General features: G+C 51.5%; 2 protein-coding genes across 2 annotated transcripts; one reads left to right on the forward strand and one right to left on the reverse strand.

Annotated features, from left to right (window-relative positions):
* On the reverse strand, positions 1-8,363 carry PLOD3 (procollagen-lysine,2-oxoglutarate 5-dioxygenase 3). Its single transcript, XM_016198975.2, has 19 exons — positions 7,534-8,363; positions 7,066-7,157; positions 6,784-6,920; positions 6,512-6,675; positions 6,256-6,368; positions 6,022-6,085; positions 5,460-5,557; positions 5,020-5,121; positions 4,745-4,870; positions 4,345-4,466; positions 3,950-4,054; positions 3,711-3,836; positions 3,282-3,423; positions 3,083-3,196; positions 2,830-2,898; positions 2,218-2,322; positions 1,553-1,699; positions 796-921; positions 1-443 (listed from the first exon to the last, which is right to left on the reverse strand). Exons 1-19 carry the CDS (start codon positions 7,646-7,648, stop codon positions 288-290), a joined length of 2,223 nt encoding a protein of 740 aa, XP_016054461.1. The 5' UTR covers positions 7,649-8,363; the 3' UTR covers positions 1-287.
* Positions 8,364-8,882: 519 nt separating this feature from the next.
* ZNHIT1 (zinc finger HIT-type containing 1) lies at positions 8,883-15,426 on the forward strand. The gene is made up of 5 exons (XM_016198976.2): positions 8,883-8,975; positions 14,113-14,283; positions 14,732-14,811; positions 14,924-15,093; positions 15,188-15,426. Exons 1-5 carry the CDS (start codon positions 8,954-8,956, stop codon positions 15,207-15,209), a joined length of 465 nt encoding a protein of 154 aa, XP_016054462.1. The 5' UTR covers positions 8,883-8,953; the 3' UTR covers positions 15,210-15,426.
* Positions 15,427-17,414: the final 1,988 nt, after the last annotated feature.

Below are 17,414 nucleotides of genomic sequence, written 5' to 3' on the forward strand. Positions count from 1 at the left end.
TTAAAAATCCTCCTTTATTGGGAATGAGGCTAAGAAACAATAAGTTATCACATGGGGAACCCCCAGAAGATCTCTCCCCATGAAACTTTAGGGGCTAAGGAGAGGGACAAGGGGGCTCTAGGAGCTTCTTGAAAGGGCTCTGTGTGTTAGGGGTGGTGGTGAGGTGAGACATCCAGTCCCAGACACACCAAACACACTCAGTAGGTGAGGAGCCAGATTGACCCCCTCCAAGGAGTAGGGCACAAGAAGGCACAATGGCAGAAGAGGTTTGGTAGAGTGGTTGAGTGTCAGGGGTCGACAAAGGACACCATGATGTAGCGCGTGCCCCTTGTGGTAGGCAGCCCCTCATGGTAGTGAGTTAGACGGCCAGGGTGCAGGAGCCCCCAGCCCTTCCGCGGAGCTGAGATCACACAGTCATAGCGCAGGAAGCGGCAGCCACCTCCCTGGGAAGGGGACAGAGGGGACAGTGAGCAGACACTGGGTTGGGGGCAGACCAAAGGGATAAAGGAGGGGAAATGAAGGGGGTTGGGGTGTTAGCAGATGGGGAAACACAGGAAGAAGGGGGAGGTAGCCAGCCTGGAAGTGATCCAGGAGAGGACACCAGCAAAGTAACCGGGAAATGTGCAGAGGGCAGGCTGTAGGCAGGAAGGGCGACTGAGGGCTGTGTGCAAGGGTTGTAAGGGGGTGGACACAGGGTTCCAGTGGAAGAGTGTGTGTGTGTGTGTGTGTGTATGTGTCTGTGTGTGTGTAGGGGTCCTGGTGGTGCCCTGAAGTAGGAAGATGCTAGGGACTCACCTCATAATCTAGGCCCTTGTGGTTGAGAGCAACATTGAGAGTAAAGGTGGATGAATCGTGATGTGGCCGCAGAGAGGGCTGTTCATCTGGCCGATAGCGGACCACAAAGTTCATCACTGCCCGGGTCTGTGGAAACAAGAGAAAAGAGTCTGAAGGTGCCTGGCCAGGGTGGATCAGTGGTTGAGAGTCAACCCATGAACCAGGAGATCACCGGTTCAATTCCCAGTCAGGACACATGCCCCAGTTGTGGGCTCAATCCCCAGTAGGGGATGTGTAGGAGGCAGCTGAAGTTTGTATTTCTCTAACCCTCTCCCTTCTCCTCTCTCTAAAATCAATAAAAACATATTTAAAAAGGAAGGGAGGAAGGGAGGAAGGGAGGGGAGGGAGGGAGGGAGGGAGGGAGGGAGGGAGGGAGGGAGGGAGGGAGGGAGGAAGGAAGGAAGGAAGGAAGGAAGGAAGGAAGGAAGGAAGGAAGGAAGGAAGGAAGGAAGGAAGGAAGGAAGGAAGGAAGGAAGAAAAGTGGCCGGAGGGATGACCCTTAGGTCCTGGGGCTCTTCCAAGGAAGTGATAGCTCCTGTCCAGGGAGTGGGAGTGACCACAAGGGTCAAGCAGGCTCCCCCCAGGGCTGCACTCCTGTATCTCTTTCCATGGGGCCCCAAATGCTACAGGGGCTGAAAAGGTGCTGTGTCGAAACTTCCAGTTGGTACTGGGGTGTGGGAAGGTCAAGGGAGCAGGGGTGGAAGGAGCAGTGGCCCACCTTGGTGTGGTAGCCTGGGAACAGGTTCTCGGTCATGGGCCCCACATACGTCCTCAGCAGCTGCAGCCACTGGTCCTCATAGCCCACCTGCTTCATGTGGATGTCCACGGTGGGCACGTTCTCGTAGCCTCCAGCCAGTCTTGAGTCCTGTGGACAGTGGGCACTTAGCCCCTGACAGAACAGTGCCAGCCTCCCCTCTCCTCTTGCTGCCAGGCCTTAAAGCCTGTGTTCCCTTATCTGGAACAGCCTCAACCAATTCTTAGCTTGACTAACTCTTATTGTCCCTTTAAGTCTCAGCTAAGATGGCACCTCCTCTGTGAGGTCCCTTGGTCCCCGCAAGTCTGGGCCAAGGGGCCCTCCTGTGGCTTCCATAGCACCTGGACTGCTGCTGCTACTGACAGCGCAGGTGAGAGGGCAGAGTTTGGCCTGCATAGCTCATCAGTGCACCTGCACCGCCTAGGTCAGTGCCTGGCATTGAGGACCTGCCCAGCAAGGATTTCTTGAATGAATAAATGAATAAGTAAATGCAGTTGTGACCCTGCCGGCCCCATCTCCTTGGGGACTCCTCTCTGTTCCCACTCTCCTGATACTATTTTCCCTCCAGACCCAGCACCTCCCTCTTCGTGGAAGGGGTCCTCCCTCCTCCCCTGCCCTAGCCCCCTCACCTCATGTCGGCCTCCTGACCACTGACCATAGTGCTCCATTTCCTCCACCAGCTCATCACACATTTGGTCTGACAGCAGAGGGAACCAGTATACATCTGGGCATGGCTGAGGACAGGGCAGGGGAAGAACAACAGGGCTGGGCGACACCCGGCGGGGAGGACAGGCAGCCAATGAACGAGAGAAAAAGCAGGGAGAAGAAAGGGAAGCCAGGAAAAGAGGGAAGCTAGGAGAATGGGGATCTGAGCGAGGGGATGGGCCACAGCAAGGGCTCGGCCAGGAGAGGCTGGGCCAGAGGCAATGGGAGCAGCACTGAGAACACAACACAAATGGCAGGAGTCCTGGAGCCCCAGATTCTGAGACAGTGCTTTTCAAACTTCTCTACAAAAATGTCATTTTGCCTATAACACTAATATACCCAAAGACAAGAGAGGCTCACTGACTAATGCTGGGGTAGGACGCTGAAAGCCTGTCTGATCAGCCTTTGCCTTCATCTTGCCCAAGCAGAAAACCCTAAGGCACCTGGGGGAAGTCAGTTTGAAAACCACTAATCCAGATGGTGGACCCCAGGGGTGACGGCCATCAGAGCAGTCAGGGATCCTGAGTGGGGCTCACCTGTTCCACGAATCCCTCCCCTTCAAGGGCCCGGCTGTAGTTCTCATGAATATACTGCTCCTTCCAGTCCTGGGGAGGAAGCAGGAGAGCCCACCGTGATGTGTGTCCACTTCATCTGGTCCCACCCATAAGCCCCAGCACTTGGATGGCCCTCCCTGGGCAGCAGCAGGTCCTGCAAGGGTGTGCATCCCCCTGTGCGTCCTTCTATAGTGAAAGGCATTCACACTCTTTGAGCGAGGGGCCCCCTACTCACCAGGGGATTGTCAAAGATCTGCCAGAGGTCGGGATGCAGGTGGTCTGTGTCATACCGGGAAGTGGCCAGGAGGCGGCCAAATTCATGTTGATTGCTGAGATGGAGGAAGATGCCCTGGAGTGGGGAAGAGTGTGTGAGAAGGAGACACAAGGTGGCTGCCTCCCAGCACCCCAGCATTGGGTCCTACTGCCCTGCTCACCTTCTCCCTCAGGCTCTTACAGAAGGCCATGTCTGGGTCAGTGTCGCTGCTGGAGAATACTTCCCTCTGGGGCAGCTCTGTCCTTAGGGTCTCCCCCCGGATCACATACGCCTGGGAAATGTAGGGCACATTCCACACGCCCCTGGAGGTACCCACACTTGGGTCAGCCAGGTGGGTGGCCCCCCAAATTCTGCTCAGTTCAGCCTGAGAGCCCCTTCCCTCAGAGCACCCCATTTTCTGAGCTGGGAGGCCTCACTTCCTCTGTCAAGCACTGCTGGTCACAACCCACTAGTATCCTGCTCCACAGTCAGTTTCTACCCCACAACTGTGCCAGAAGATCTCTGAGACTGAGGCTTTGGGAGAGGATGTGGGCATCCGTTCAGGCCCAGGTGGGAGGAGGAGAGGGGCTGCAGCCCTGGGAGGACTCACACTCGCTTCCGCTGCACCAACTCCACGTAGTCCTCGGAGCGTGCGTAGTACTCGTCAGGGCTCAGGGCTCCCCAGAAGTTGGACCACAGCTTCCCATGGCGGGACAGCATGGGTGCTATGACCTTCCTATAAATAGGTGGATGTGAGAACTGGGCAGAGGCAAGCCCTGTGCCCAGGGAAGGAGCTGTGGGTCCCCAGGAGACTACTTGGAGGCCCTCTGGGTGAGCCAGGCAAGCAACCTGTTCTCTTCAATGAGGATGCGCAGGGCCTGCGGGTTGGTGATGACGGCATCAGCATCCAGACTGAAGTAGAATTCACACTTGGGGTCCTGCCGACACTTGTCCCTGGAGATGACAGGCCAACAGACAAAGGAGCTGAAACTAAAGCAGGTAGGAGGAGAAGGGTACTGCAGAGTGGGTGAAACTCCCCCTCACTCTGGGACCCCCAGGTTGTCCAGTGTGTGAGAGAGGGGCAACGGAGGGACAGCACATATGGTGGCTGGAAAGTCAGCACTGTGGAGGCCATGGAGTAGCTGAATGGTGGATGGAGAGGGAAGGGTGGTGTAGTGGGCGGCATCCTCACCACCTCCCACCCCTTTACTTCCACCAGTCCTCCCTGCTCAGGTCTCACTCACATGGCCATGTCCCTGGCCTCGCCTGGGGTCAGGGCCTCCTCTGGCCCCACCAGCTTCACAGCTGAGAAGTGATCCTGGAGCTGGGGCCAGGAGTCTGCAATGTGGGGCTCATGGTAGACCTCCTGGAGATGGGAGGAAATGGGGGAGGGTGCTGAGAGTGCAGAAAAGATGGCACCTGAGAGGTGGGATGGAAGGGGTCAATGGGAGAAAAAAGGGAACATCTGTAATACTTTCAACAATAAAGATAAATTAAAAAAAATAAAAGATGGCACCTGAGGGATGGGATGGGAAAGGTAGTAAGGGAACAGGGTGTAGGAAGCAGTCTAGGGGTGGGGCGGACTTCTGATCAGGGCAGATCACTTGGAAGGGCCCACACAGAGAGGCTGCCAGGGTGTCTCACGTTGTTATGCAAGAAGAGGGTGATCCTGTCGGGCGGATAGTCCAGGAGCATCAGCCGTTGCAGGAAGCGGGGTAGGAACGGGGTAGGTTGTTCCACAAACACAGCCAGAAGCACCCGGGGGGGAGGCTGGAAATACATGACAGGGCTCAGAGGAAAGCCTGTCCTCTACAACCCAGCCAGGTTTGGGAGTTCCCAGGAGCTCTGCCCCCTACTACTGCCCAGCATGCTCTCCCTGTACCCCGTTTAGTGTGCTCTCCTGCCCTTCCCCGCCTCACCTGCCCCCCCGGGAGTGTCCTCCGGTCCTGGTCACAGAACCCACAGCCTCCCTCAGGAGTCCAGCCATTGGGGACATAGTTTCCCAGGTAATTCAGCTGGAGCTGTTGGGAGAGACAGGGAGAGAGGCTGAGGCAGAGGAGCCCAGGACCAGAGATGAGGGTGGTCAGGCAGACAAACAGGAACAAGGAAGGGAGCAGTGGACACTTAGAACCTCTCCTAGTACTTCTGCTACTGGGGCTGGGAAGGACCAACTGCTCAGAAGGGCTGGGGGTACCCAGAGGCTGGGACTAGGTCTGGGGCAGGGACAGAGGTTGTGGGGCCAAGCCTGGGACAGGGGTAAGGGGCTAGGGCTGGGGCTGGGGCCAGGTATGGGGCAGGAGCTGGCGCCAGGCCTGAGGCCAGGCCTGACTGGGGCTGAGGGTATGAGCCTTTGGGGTACCTTAGTGGGTCCATTCCCATGCACCACAACAGGAAGTGTGTCATAGGCCACGTTCCGTATACGCACATGATTCCGATCAAATTTTAAAACCACCTCATCTGGGGAAGAAAGACCAGAATTTAGACTTGCTTTCTCTTGAAGCTGCCAAGCAACAGGTGTTTCTAAATATGAGGGTATCTAGCTACTCTGATGCCACCCTGGGGATCTCCTCCAGTGTGACCTGGGCAAGTCACTAGCCCCTCAGAGGCAGTTTCCTCATGTGTAACACGTAGGTAACCACAGATCCCAGTCCTCCTATGTAGGATTATTGTGTTAATGAAATTACAGAAGTAAAGCCCCTGGCCAAAGGCCTTGGCACATAATATATTCCACAGATGTTAGGTATGACAGCCACTACTTTTACTACTGTTAGCACCATGCAACTTTATCAGCCATTCAGACATTTGATGAAGTTAACATGAAGGTGAGTTGAAGACAACTCCAGTTCCCCCAGAAGCCCCTCTCTAATTCAGGACCTTCAGCAGCCTCTCTCATCTCCCCTTCTGATTGCCTTTCTCCTCACCTAAAGCCCCGTTGAGGTTCTGAAAGATCCGGGACTTATGATCCAGATTAAGGCTGAGTTTCTCCTGGATGGGATAAGATGGAGCAGTTAATTCAAGAAGGGGTGGGACATCATTTTTCACTCTTTTCTCTTTACATCTTCCCCAAAGCCTCTTTATCCCTTTTCTCCCATTCAGCTAAGGCCTGCCATCCCCACAGAGTTGCGGGCGCTCACCCCTCCTCTTCCCCTCCCTACCCTCAGTCCTGGGTCCAGGTAGAGTCGAGTGTAGAAGAGCTGATCATCATCATCATCCTTGTACTTCCACTGGCGGACAATTTGGTGGATGGTGGGGGCAAATCCAATGAATCCTGTGCGGGGAGGGGAGGAGCTGACTCCAAGACTCCCTGGATCCCATGAGCCTGTCTCCACTCCCTCTCTGGCCCCCAGGCACCTGGAACACTCCGTACCCCACCACTCTTGGCCCCTCTGCCTCAGGCACTCTGCCACTCACCACCAGAGTTGAGGAAGCGCTTCCCCGTGCCCACCTCAGGGTACTGCTCTGCCAGCCCCCACTCAGGCCAGCAGAAGCTCTCTGCAGAGAACAGCAGGCGGCTGCCACTCTGGACGAACTTCTTCAGCAGTTCTGAGGGGCTGCCAGCCAAAATCACATCATAGCTGGCAAGGAAGGGGAAAAGAAACAGGACAGCGGCTAGGAACCTTAGTATCCTCACCCTCTTCCTCTTGTTTGCCCCAGCCCTCTCTCCCCGCCCCCAGCCTCTTTACCTGTCCACAAACATGACGACCATATCCTCTCGGTCTGCATATTTCTCCATTTCCTTCTTTAGCCACCTGACCTTCTGTCCTCCACCAACTGTTCTGGCCACATCACCCCCTCGCCACTCCTCTCTCAGACCCAGGGTCTGTGGGGGAGATCATCCACGCCAGGGAGGGATTCAGCTGGCCAGGCTCACCGTGGGGCCCCAGGCATCCAGTCCTCAGCCCACCCCTCCGGCTGGAAAGCCCACCACCTCCTCCTAGCGGCCAGGAGGGCATTCCTCTCCTCACCCGCACTGTGTAGTTGAAGAACTCCGCGGATCTCAGGAAACGCCGGTATCCCTCCGTCTCGGCCGTGGCCACGGTGATCACCAGCAACTTCTCTGTTACCAGTCGGGAATTAGCACTCCGGACCCACTCATCCAGCTCACTGCCCCACGTGCTCCACTCACCTCGGGCCCCCTTCCCCTCCTTCAAACTCTGCTGACGTCCCTTACTTTTTGTTTCCCCATTCCCTCTTAAAATCTTCCCCCAAAGAAACTTCGACCCCAGTGAGAGCGGTATGGGAGTGACACCCAGGAATTCGGGGTCAGCTAGCATGGGGAAGCTGGAAACCTTAGTTCAGGGTGGAGAGTGAGCGGTACCGTCCCAAGGAGCACGCCGGTGCGAGGGGGAGACCCCCACCCCCACCCCTCCCCCTTGGCCCCTGCGGGCAGACACGCCAGCCCGGAGCTCACTCGGCTCTCCCTGGGGTTTCACCTGGGTTGACCGGGTTACCGACGAGGGGACGGTCGGAAGCCGAGGCTACAGGAGGCGGCAGCAGCAGCAGCAGTCGTAGCAGCAGGAGCCGGAGTCCCGCGCCCCAGGAGGCCATCGCCCGGAGCTGGAACTCGGGCCCGCACCGGGCTCCGGCTGCGCACCCGGATCTCAACTACCGAGCGGGGGGCTCTAGGAAGGCGACCGGGGCTGCCGTGCGGCCAACCGCGAGTAGGAGCAGGGCTGGGGGCTCCGCCCTGGAAAAAAGGCGTATCCGGAGGTTACAGAAAACTCTAGACGCCGGCGCTCCAGACAAGGCGAGGATTGTCCCTGGGCGCGGGCGCGCGGGCGCGCGGGCTGCGCGGAGCGAGCAGAGGGGCTGCTGGGCCGCGGGGCGAAAGAGGGGTGGGGGCTCGGGCTGGCGATCCTGGGCCGAGGACTTCAGTCGAGACAGCCCAGTCCAGTGCTCGCCAGACATGTGAGAAAACTGAAACCCGGAGAGAGGAAGTGACCCCTTGCGAGTCCGACCAGACGCGGAGGCGGGCCTGCCACAGCCGTGCCCCAGCGGCGGGGCGGAAGACTGGAGAGCGAGGCTGTGAGGCCCGCAGAGCTGGGACGAGCGGAGGAAGAGGGGAAGGGAGGGAGGAGACGGGGACGTCTGAAGCCCGGGAGGAGCTAGGGGTTGAAGTGTCTGCGGAGGGTCATCAGGGGCCTCTCGGGTTGCCCACTCAAGCCTGCTCACAGCCTTTGGAGCCCCTTCTGTCTTCTCTACTTCCCCGGGTAAAGCTCTACGGGCTGCCTTTGGGACAACGGCATCTAAAGAAAGACCGAAGGAGCCCGGCCGGGCGTGGCTTCTCGGTTGAGCATTGACCTAGGATCCAGGCGATCGGGGTTCGATTCCCGGTCAGGGCGCATGCCCGGGTTGCGGGCTGGATCCCCAGTCGGGGGCGTGCAGGAAGCAGCCCATCAATGACTCTCTCATCATTGATGTTTCTATCTGTCTCTCTCCCTCTCCCTTCCTCACTCTCTGAAATAAATAAAGATATATTTGAAAGAAAGAAAGAAAGAAAGAAAGAAAGAAAGAAAGAAAGAAAGAAAGAAAGAAAGAAAGAAAGAAAGAAAGAAAGAAAGAAAGAACCGAAGGAAAATAACGTTTCTCGAAAAGACACTGGCACCACATCTTTAAAACGACCCATTTCAGGGTTCCCACAAAATACAAAACTACACTGAGGCCGGAAGTACTTTTGCCCCCATGAAATATGTCAGAAAGCTTGCTCGTCTCCAAGGGAACATTACGTAATTAGGCAAAGCGTAGTATTGCGCACGCGCAGAAGCAAACACCGCCGGAAGTGACGGTGCCCTTACCAAGGCGGATGGTTAGCACGCGTGCGCAATAGGCTCTTCAGTTCGCTGTGTTGTGGAAATGGTGGAGAAGAAAACTTCGGGTATGTGAGCCCCCGGGGGTTAGCTCCCTTCCTCCTCTCAGATCCGAACCTGGCCTAAGATTTTCTCACCCAGTTATTAGTCTCAAGTCCCTTCCCCTGCCCTTGGGTCCTGGCGTGGGGCAGCTCCCAAACCATCCATTCACGTTTTATTGATGCCTGCTCCAAGCCGGGCGCAGGGGATGGAGAAGGGAAAAAAGGTTTTTATCTTCTTAGAACTGGCCTTTTGGGAAGGGGGCACACTTGCATACGTGCTATGGCAGAGGGATGCACAGCTTCTGGAAAGGAGGGGGCCCTGAAGGGTTGGCGGGGAAGAACGCCTCAAAGTCGAGTTAGGTTTCTCTCGGTGCAGATGCGCTGGGGCTCATTCCCCGCAGCGGGAACCGCACTTGCCAAGGCAAGAAAGCAAGAAAAAGCAAGCCGCTTAGGAAGCCAAGTTCACAGTTCGGGGTTTGCGGAGGAATAGTAAAAGAGGGCCAGGGAAAGGAACAGTTGAAAGGCATTATATACCCTGCCTAAGAATTTTAACTTAGGGCAGTGGCGAGCCATCAGGGGCCTTTAAGCCAGGGAAGTGACCCAAGCAAACTTATCTTTTGGGAAGCGCAGTTCTGGCTTCATTGCAGAGCATGGGTTGGAGGGACTAGAGCAGCGCTGTCCGGTAGAATTTTCTGGGATGATGGGAATGTTCTTAATCAGCACTGTACGTCGTGGCAGCCATTAGCTACTTGTGGCTGTTGAGCCCTTGAAATGTGGCTAGTGCAATCAAGGAACCGAATTTAAAATTTTATCTTAATCCACATCTAACTTTAACCACATGTGACTAGTGGCTACTTTACTGTATTGCACAGGGAGAGAGGTTGGAAGGCCAGTTAGGAAGTTACTAAGTAGTCCAAGTAAAAAGAGATGAGGGTCAGAACACCTCCAGATTGACTTGTAATAAATCCAGTTATGTCACTCCTTTCTTAAAGCCCCTCACTGGGTTTCTATCACCCTCATCATAAAATCCCCAAATCTAAATTCCTATAGGTACCTGACTTCATATCCCCCCACACACACACACTTTATACACCAGCCATAGATAACTTTTAATTTATTGAAGGCACCACAGTCTCCCACCCAGGTCTTCTCTCATGCTGGTACCAAGACCTGAGACGCCCTCCCCTCTTCCCCAACCAAATTAACTTCTATTCATCAGTCAGGCCTCAACCTGGACTCACTTTCCTCCCAAAAATCTTCCTAACTACTCCAGGCCAGGCTAGGTGTTTCTGTCGTGTGCTCTGTAGCACTTTGTACTTCCTTATGCTAACATATACTATGCTTTACCATTTTTGTTTTATTGTTTATTTTCCCCACTAGAATGTAGGCCCTGGTTGTATTCCAAGAGCCTAGGGCATAACCTGGCACTTGGAAGGGAGGCAGTATGCGCAGTGATCAAGAGCATATTTTTTGATGCTGGGCAGTTGGGGGTTTGAATTCTGACCTAGCCACTTACCAGCTATGCAAACTTCAGTAAGCTGGGGATGATAATGATACCTGTCCCACAGGGTTGTTGTAAAGGTTAAAGGATTTCTTAATTAATTAATTAATTATATTTAATTAAATTTATTGGGGTGACAATGGTTAATATGAACATATAGGTTTCAGGTGTGGATTTCTGTGCTACAAGATCTGTATATTGCTCTGTGTGCCCACCACCCAAAGTCTTCTCTTGTCACCATATATTAAGACTCCCTTCACCCCCACTCCTTTCCCTCTGGCAACCACCACACTGCTGTTTGTGTCCCTGAGTTTCAGTTTTATATCCCACATATGAGTGAAATCATATGGTTCTTGGCTTTTTGTGGCTGACTTATTTCACTTAGCATAATGTTCTCAAGGCCTACCCATGTTGTTGTGAATGGCAGTGTTTCATCCTTTCTTATGGCTGAGTAGTGTTCCATTGTGTACATGTACTACATCTTTTTCATCCAGTCCTCTATCACAGGACACTTTGGTTGTTTCCATGTCTTGGCCACCATGAATAATGCTGCAGTGAACATAGGGGCGCACATATCTCTGTGAATACATGTTTTCGAGTTTTTCAGGTTTATACCCAGGAGAGGGATTGCTGGGTTGTATGGTAGCTCTATTTTTAATTTTTTGAAGTATCGCCAGACTGCTTTCCATAGTGGTTGTACCAGTCTACATTCCCTCCAGCAATGAATGAGGGTTCCCTTTTCTCCACAACCTCTCCAACACTTGTTATTATTTGTCTTGTTGATAGTAGCCACTCTAACAGGTGTGAGGTGGTATCTCATTGTAGTTTTGATTTGCATTTCCCTAACTGCTAGTGAGGGTGAACATCTTTTCATATATCTATTGACTGTTCATATGTCTTCTTGGGAGAGGAGGCTGTTCAGGTCCTCTGCCCACTTTTGGATTGGGTTGTTTGTTTGGTGTTGAGTTTTATGAGTTCTTTATATATTTTGGATATTAAACCTTTGTCAGAGCTACTGTTTACAAATATCATCTCCCATCTGGTTGGCTGCCCCTTTATTTTGTTGTCAGTTTCTTTTGCTGTGCAGAAGCTTTTTAGTTTGATATAGTCTCATTCACTTATTTTTCCCTTTACTTCCCTTGCCTTTGGGGTCAAGTTCATAAAATGCTCTCTATGACTAAGGTCCATAAGTTTGGCACTTATGTTTTCTTCTATGTAACTTATTGTTTTGGGTCTCACATTTAGGTCTTTGATCCATTTTGAGTTAATTTTTGTACATGGGGACAAACTGTAATTCAGCTTCATTCTTTTGTATGTGGTTTTCCAGTTTTCCTAGCACCATTTATTGAAGAGACTACCTTTACTCCACTGTGTGTTTCTGGCTCCTTTGTTGAAAATTATTTGCCCATATACATTTGGTTTTATATCTGGGCTCTCTATTCTATTCCATTGATCTTTGTGTCTGTTTCTGTGTCAATAGCATGCTGTTTTGATTATCGTAGCTCTGTAGTATAATTGGAAGTCTTTTCAACATAATTTGGGGTCTTATGTGGTTTCATACAAATCTGATGATTTCTTATTCTATTTCTTTAAAAAGTGACATTGATATTTTGACAGGGATTGCATTAAATCTGTATATTGCTTTGGGTAATATGGCCATTTAAACTATGTTGATTCTTTAAAGGATTCCATTTATGCAGAGCTTAGTGTACTGCCTGACTCTTAGTACGTAAGTGCTAGCCACCGGCACTGATGCTATTATTATGGTTACAGGCACTCAATCAATATTTGTTTAATGAATAAAGAAGCATTTTGTGTAGAATTATCAGAACCTGGTGAACAGCTGATATAGTAATGAAGAGAGAGGTTTAAAATAACTGCTAGATTTCTGGTTTGGATGTCTATGTAGATGGTTCCATTCAGTTAAAGAAAGTCTACAGGAGGAGAAGCAGTCTTAGGTGGGAAGATTTTTTATTTTGAGTTACAGCGTCAATGGGGTCAGCAGGTAATTTCCTGCAGTCAGTTGAGTAGTCAGTTTTGGAGCTCAAGAGAAGGCTCTGGATTGAGAGAATCACTTTTGGAGTCATTTGCTAGTGGGTGAGAAAGCTCTGTGTTTGGATTAGAAATCTCAGGAAGAGTTTATAGACTGAGAAAGAGAACAGGGACAGCCATCTCCTTAGAGGAAGAGAGAGAAAGCAAGGTTGGAAATGGAAGCATAGCCAGAGATGGGGAAGGAAAACCTGGAATCATGCCAAAAAGGCCAATGAAGGGACTCTTTCAACCCGAGGAAGATGGTCAACACAGTCTCAGAGTGTAGAGACCTCAAGTAAAATGCACCCTGGACTTGGCCCAAGGAGGTTACCAGTGTCCTGAGTGAGTGGTTCCCATAAAAAACCAGCCTGTTGCTGGGGGTCGAAGGGTGGATGGGGGATGAAGAAATGAAACATCACGTGGACCACTCTGTCAAAGAAGAGTAGCTGTGAAGTTGGGTAGACATGAGAGAGTTTGGTAGGTTTTTCCATTGAAAGGAAAGTACCAGCTGAGGAGGAGAAATTGAATTTGCAAGCGGGAGGGGAGGACTCCGCTGAAGGTGAAGGACTAGTTTAACAGTGAGCCGTGGTGATGGGGGTGGGGTTGGGTACCCAAGCAATTATGATTGAAAGTAGGCTAAAAGATGAGTGTCTCTATGTGTCAGTGGCCCATTTTAAGGTAGGAAATAAAATTGCTGAGCATGAAGGCCAAGTGCATTAAGGTCCTAGTGGAGCCTGGAAGCCCTGAGTTTATAGTGGTCTTGTCAGCATAGTTGTGTGATTTCTGCCAGCATTTCATTGGTTGAATTGTCTGGGATTGGGAGGAAAGGCTGTGGCCAAAGGGATAGAAAACAGGCCTGAGTGACTGAAATGGCAGTCTTAGTTAGCTGGGAAGAAAGCAAACCAGAGGGGCTGATATACAGTGCCCCCATTATCCCATTAAGGGGGAGTAGTTCCAAGACCTCCAATGGAGCCTGAAACTGAGGATAGTACTGAACGGTGTTTTTCCCTATATGTACATATGTTTTACGACTTCTCTTTGGCATATCTTTGGCATCACTACTCTTGTGGCTTGGGGCCATAATTAAGTAAAATAAGGGTTACTTGAACTCAAGCACTTCAGTACCGTGACAGTTGATAAGATAACTGAGATGGCTCCTTAGTGGTTAACGGGCAGGTAGTGTATACAGCCTGGATACTTGGACAAAGGGATGATTCATATCCCAGGTAGGACAGAGTGGGTTGACATGAGATTTCATCACAGGCTCTTGTTCTTGCTGGCCCTGGATGCTGTAACTCTTGGGTGTTACTAGAGCTTCTTACACCCACACCCACTCAGAACAGTATGCAATTTAAAACTTATGAATTGTTTATTTCAATTTTTATTTAATATTTTCAGATCACAGTTGACCGAAGGTAACTGAAACTGCAGAAAGCAAAATCTCAGATAAGGGGAGACTACTGTATTGGTAGAAGGTATAGGGCTGAGGGCTCAGTGACTAGATCAGAGAACTTTGGCTCCACACCCCATGGACATTATCCACACACTGCCCAGAGCCAGGGTCACCCCAGCTTCTCTCTTCTCTGCCCCTCTTCCCACCCTCCCCAACTCTTCTGGCTCTGCCCCATCTAGTTCGCTCCCAGGACCCTGGACAGCGGCGGGTACTGGACAGGGCTGCCCGGCAACGTCGCATCAACAGGCAGCTTGAGGCCTTGGAGAATGACAACTTCCAGGATGACCCCCACGCAGGACTCCCCCAGCTTGGCAAGAGACTACCTCAGTTTGACGATGATGCAGACACCGGTGAGGCGGGTGGGGCTGGAGAGACAAGCTGAAGGAAGGAGAAAGAGTCTGACCAGATTAGGGTTGTGGAAGGACATTGGGCTGGGGGCGGATGACCCAGGAGCTCCTCTGGCTCTGCCAGGGACTGGCTCTGGTGACTTTGAGCCAGTTGCTCTCCCCATTCTGTGCCTTAGTTTCCTCTTATGTATGTAAAGAAGATGGAGTAGGTGAGCTCTGAACTCCCTTCCAGTTCCAATATAAAGTCTTAGATTTAGGGAGTGTAGAAATGAAGGAAGGCTGGGATTGGAGAAATTGGGGCAAGGGAAAAGGATGGTAGACGGAGGCCTTCTTAGAGCCCAGGTGAGCATGTGGGCAGGGAAAGGGTATGAGGGCACTGGGAATGATGGGGCAGAGAAAGATGGTGTCTTTCTTGGAACTTGGCAAGTAACTCATTGCTCTTGACCTCTAGGAAAGAAAAAGAAGAAAACTCGAGGTGATCATTTTAAACTTCGCTTCCGAAAGAACTTTCAGGCCTTGCTGGAGGAGCAGGTGAGAGAAGAGGAGCTTGTGGGGAGGAACCCACAGAGACACTTGTCCCTGGCAGGTGTTTGCTATGTGGGTGGGCTGAGGAATTGTGGAGCCTTCCCCCTTGTATCTGCAGAACCTGAGTGTGGCCGAGGGCCCCAACTACCTGACAGCTTGTGCGGGACCCCCATCCCGGCCCCAGCGCCCCTTCTGTGCTGTATGTGGCTTCCCCTCCCCATACACCTGCATCAGCTGTGGCGCCCGGTACTGCACTGTGCGCTGTCTGGGCACCCACCAGGAGACCAGGTTAGCTTGGAATGTGCCCCAGGTCCACACCCTTTTCCTCATATACTCCCAGCCTCCCAGACCCTCTCCTCATCCTGTGTTTCTCTGCTTATAGGTGCCTGAAGTGGACTGTGTGAGCCTGGGTATTCCTGGAGAGGAAGGACCTCCATGCATCACCCTGGCCTTGGAAAGGACATCAACCAAAAGGAAAGGTGCTCCCTTGGACCAAGAGAGGAACCATTCACTCACCCAAAAAACCTCCTCCAGGGAAGACCAGTCTTACTCCCAGGGATGTGGCAGAGAAGTGGGCCAGCCCCCAGAGTACTGTCGTAATAAAAGGTCTCATGTGAGGAAGCACCTGCCTTTTGGTCACATGGTGTTTTGGGGGTGAGGGTGACGGGTCATCTGTTTCACCTACTTACTACTCTGTCTTTTTCTCCTACCTGTCAATCACCGCTCCCACTCTGCCCCTCTAGGCCCCTGATTATGAAAGATTTTGTCTCATTCTCCTACCACTCCCATGTCTCTCATTTCTTGGCTGCTTCTTTATGTCACTTTTTTGGTTATTGATTTAGTACATTTGTTTTTACTTTTTGTTTCTCTAGTTTCTCTGAGTTTCTTTTGAATACAGCAAGGCCCCAGGAATGGCCAGTCTGAGGAAACAGTTGTTCTGAGGAAGCTCTTCTTATCAAGGGCTGTGGTATGTAAAGTTATTAGCAAAGAAAACTGAGAAGTTTCTGGGTGGCATGGAGGAATTCATGGTATAGAGGCTCCTGTTCTTGGTGGCCCTGGATGCTGTAACTCTTGTGTGGTACTAGAGCCTCTTACACCCACACCTCTTCTAAGCAGGTTGTGATTTATAGGCACCTAAGCTCCTTGAAGTTGCTGTCCTAGTTGCCCAGGACCCTGTTAGAACATAGCCAAGCAGGGGCTTAGGAAGTGTTTGTTGAACATATGACCTCAATAAGATACTAATGGTAGCCAGCAAAGTCAGTGTTAGGTACCTTGTTAGGCTTGTCTTCCCCAGTTCGGGGACTTTCTTGGGGCTGGCCCAAATGTTCCTGTGTCCTCCTTGGGAACTGCTTGCCCTTTCTCTGGAGACTTGCAGTTGGGCAAGTGGTGTTGGTGACAGCTTTGTGTTGAATGGTGGTGAGAACAGGGTTACAGACAGTCCTAAGTGTGTGGTTTGAAAAGATGGCTGTAAATGTTTTGTCTGTTCTTCCACTGAAGGCGGGTCCTTATCCCTTCCTCCGATATCTGGGTCGGCTTCAGCCTGCTTCAGCCAAGAAGAGTGGCGGAAGGGAAACCATGTGACATTCAAGGCTAGGTGGTAAAAGGCGGTGCAGCTTCTGTCTTGTCCCTAGGACACTTGTGGTTTTTTTAAAAAACATTTTGGAGTTTTTTTGTATTAAGTTTATTGGAGTGCCATTGGTTAATAGGATCATATAGGTTTAGGAGCCTTCATTCGCTTTTGGAGCCTTCAGCCACCATGTAAGAAATCCAACTTTCTTGAAGTTGCCATGCTCTGAGGAAGCCCAGGCTACATGGAGAGGCCACGTGCCGGTGTTGCCAGTGACAGGTCCAGTTAACCAAGCCTTTAAGCCAGCCCAGCCCAGGCTTCCATCATACGAGTGAAGATGCTTCCTCATGATTTCAGCCCCAAGGCACCAAGTCAGCTTCAGCCATTTGAGTCATCCTAGCTGTCTCCTCAACATCATGGAGCAGACACAAGCCATCTCTGCTGTGCCCTATCTAAATTCCTGATCTACAGAATTTGCGTGTATAATAAAAGGTTTATGCCACTGAGTCCCAAGTCTTGGGATGGTTCATTATGCAATAGTAACCAGGACATCAGGAATCCAACTTGCTGGCTGCTAACTCCTGCCCTAGGTTTATTGTCTCTCTCAGGAGGGGAAACTTTCCTGGGTTCTAACCTTTTTTCCTCTCTACCAAGAAGTACACTCAAGAAAGAAACTAGAAGAAAGGATGATTTCCTTGCAGAGAAACACCACCCGTGCTTCACCGTGATCAACCTGCATTGGAATTCCTATCAGATTTCCACTGAACCAGCACAATCTCTTTGGTTTATTTTCTAGGTTCACTAACTTTATTTCATATGTTGTTGTTATAAAAAGAATCAGACGGACAGGTTCTGCTTGGTGTAAGATTTGTCTACTCAGTGACACACTCAGCCTTCCCCAGCTGATCTTAATAGGACAGAGCCTTCCCTTCCTCTGATGCTGATTGTCTCTACAACTTATCCACTGACATTCTCTAGGAAAGGTCTCCACACTCCCATTTAAAACCATAGCTCCTCAAGAAAAGCCTTGAACAATTTTTGC

Source organism: Miniopterus natalensis, chromosome 3, assembly GCF_054644295.1.
Source record: "Miniopterus natalensis isolate mMinNat1 chromosome 3, mMinNat1.hap1, whole genome shotgun sequence".
NCBI classification, from domain to species: domain Eukaryota; kingdom Metazoa; phylum Chordata; class Mammalia; order Chiroptera; family Miniopteridae; genus Miniopterus; species Miniopterus natalensis.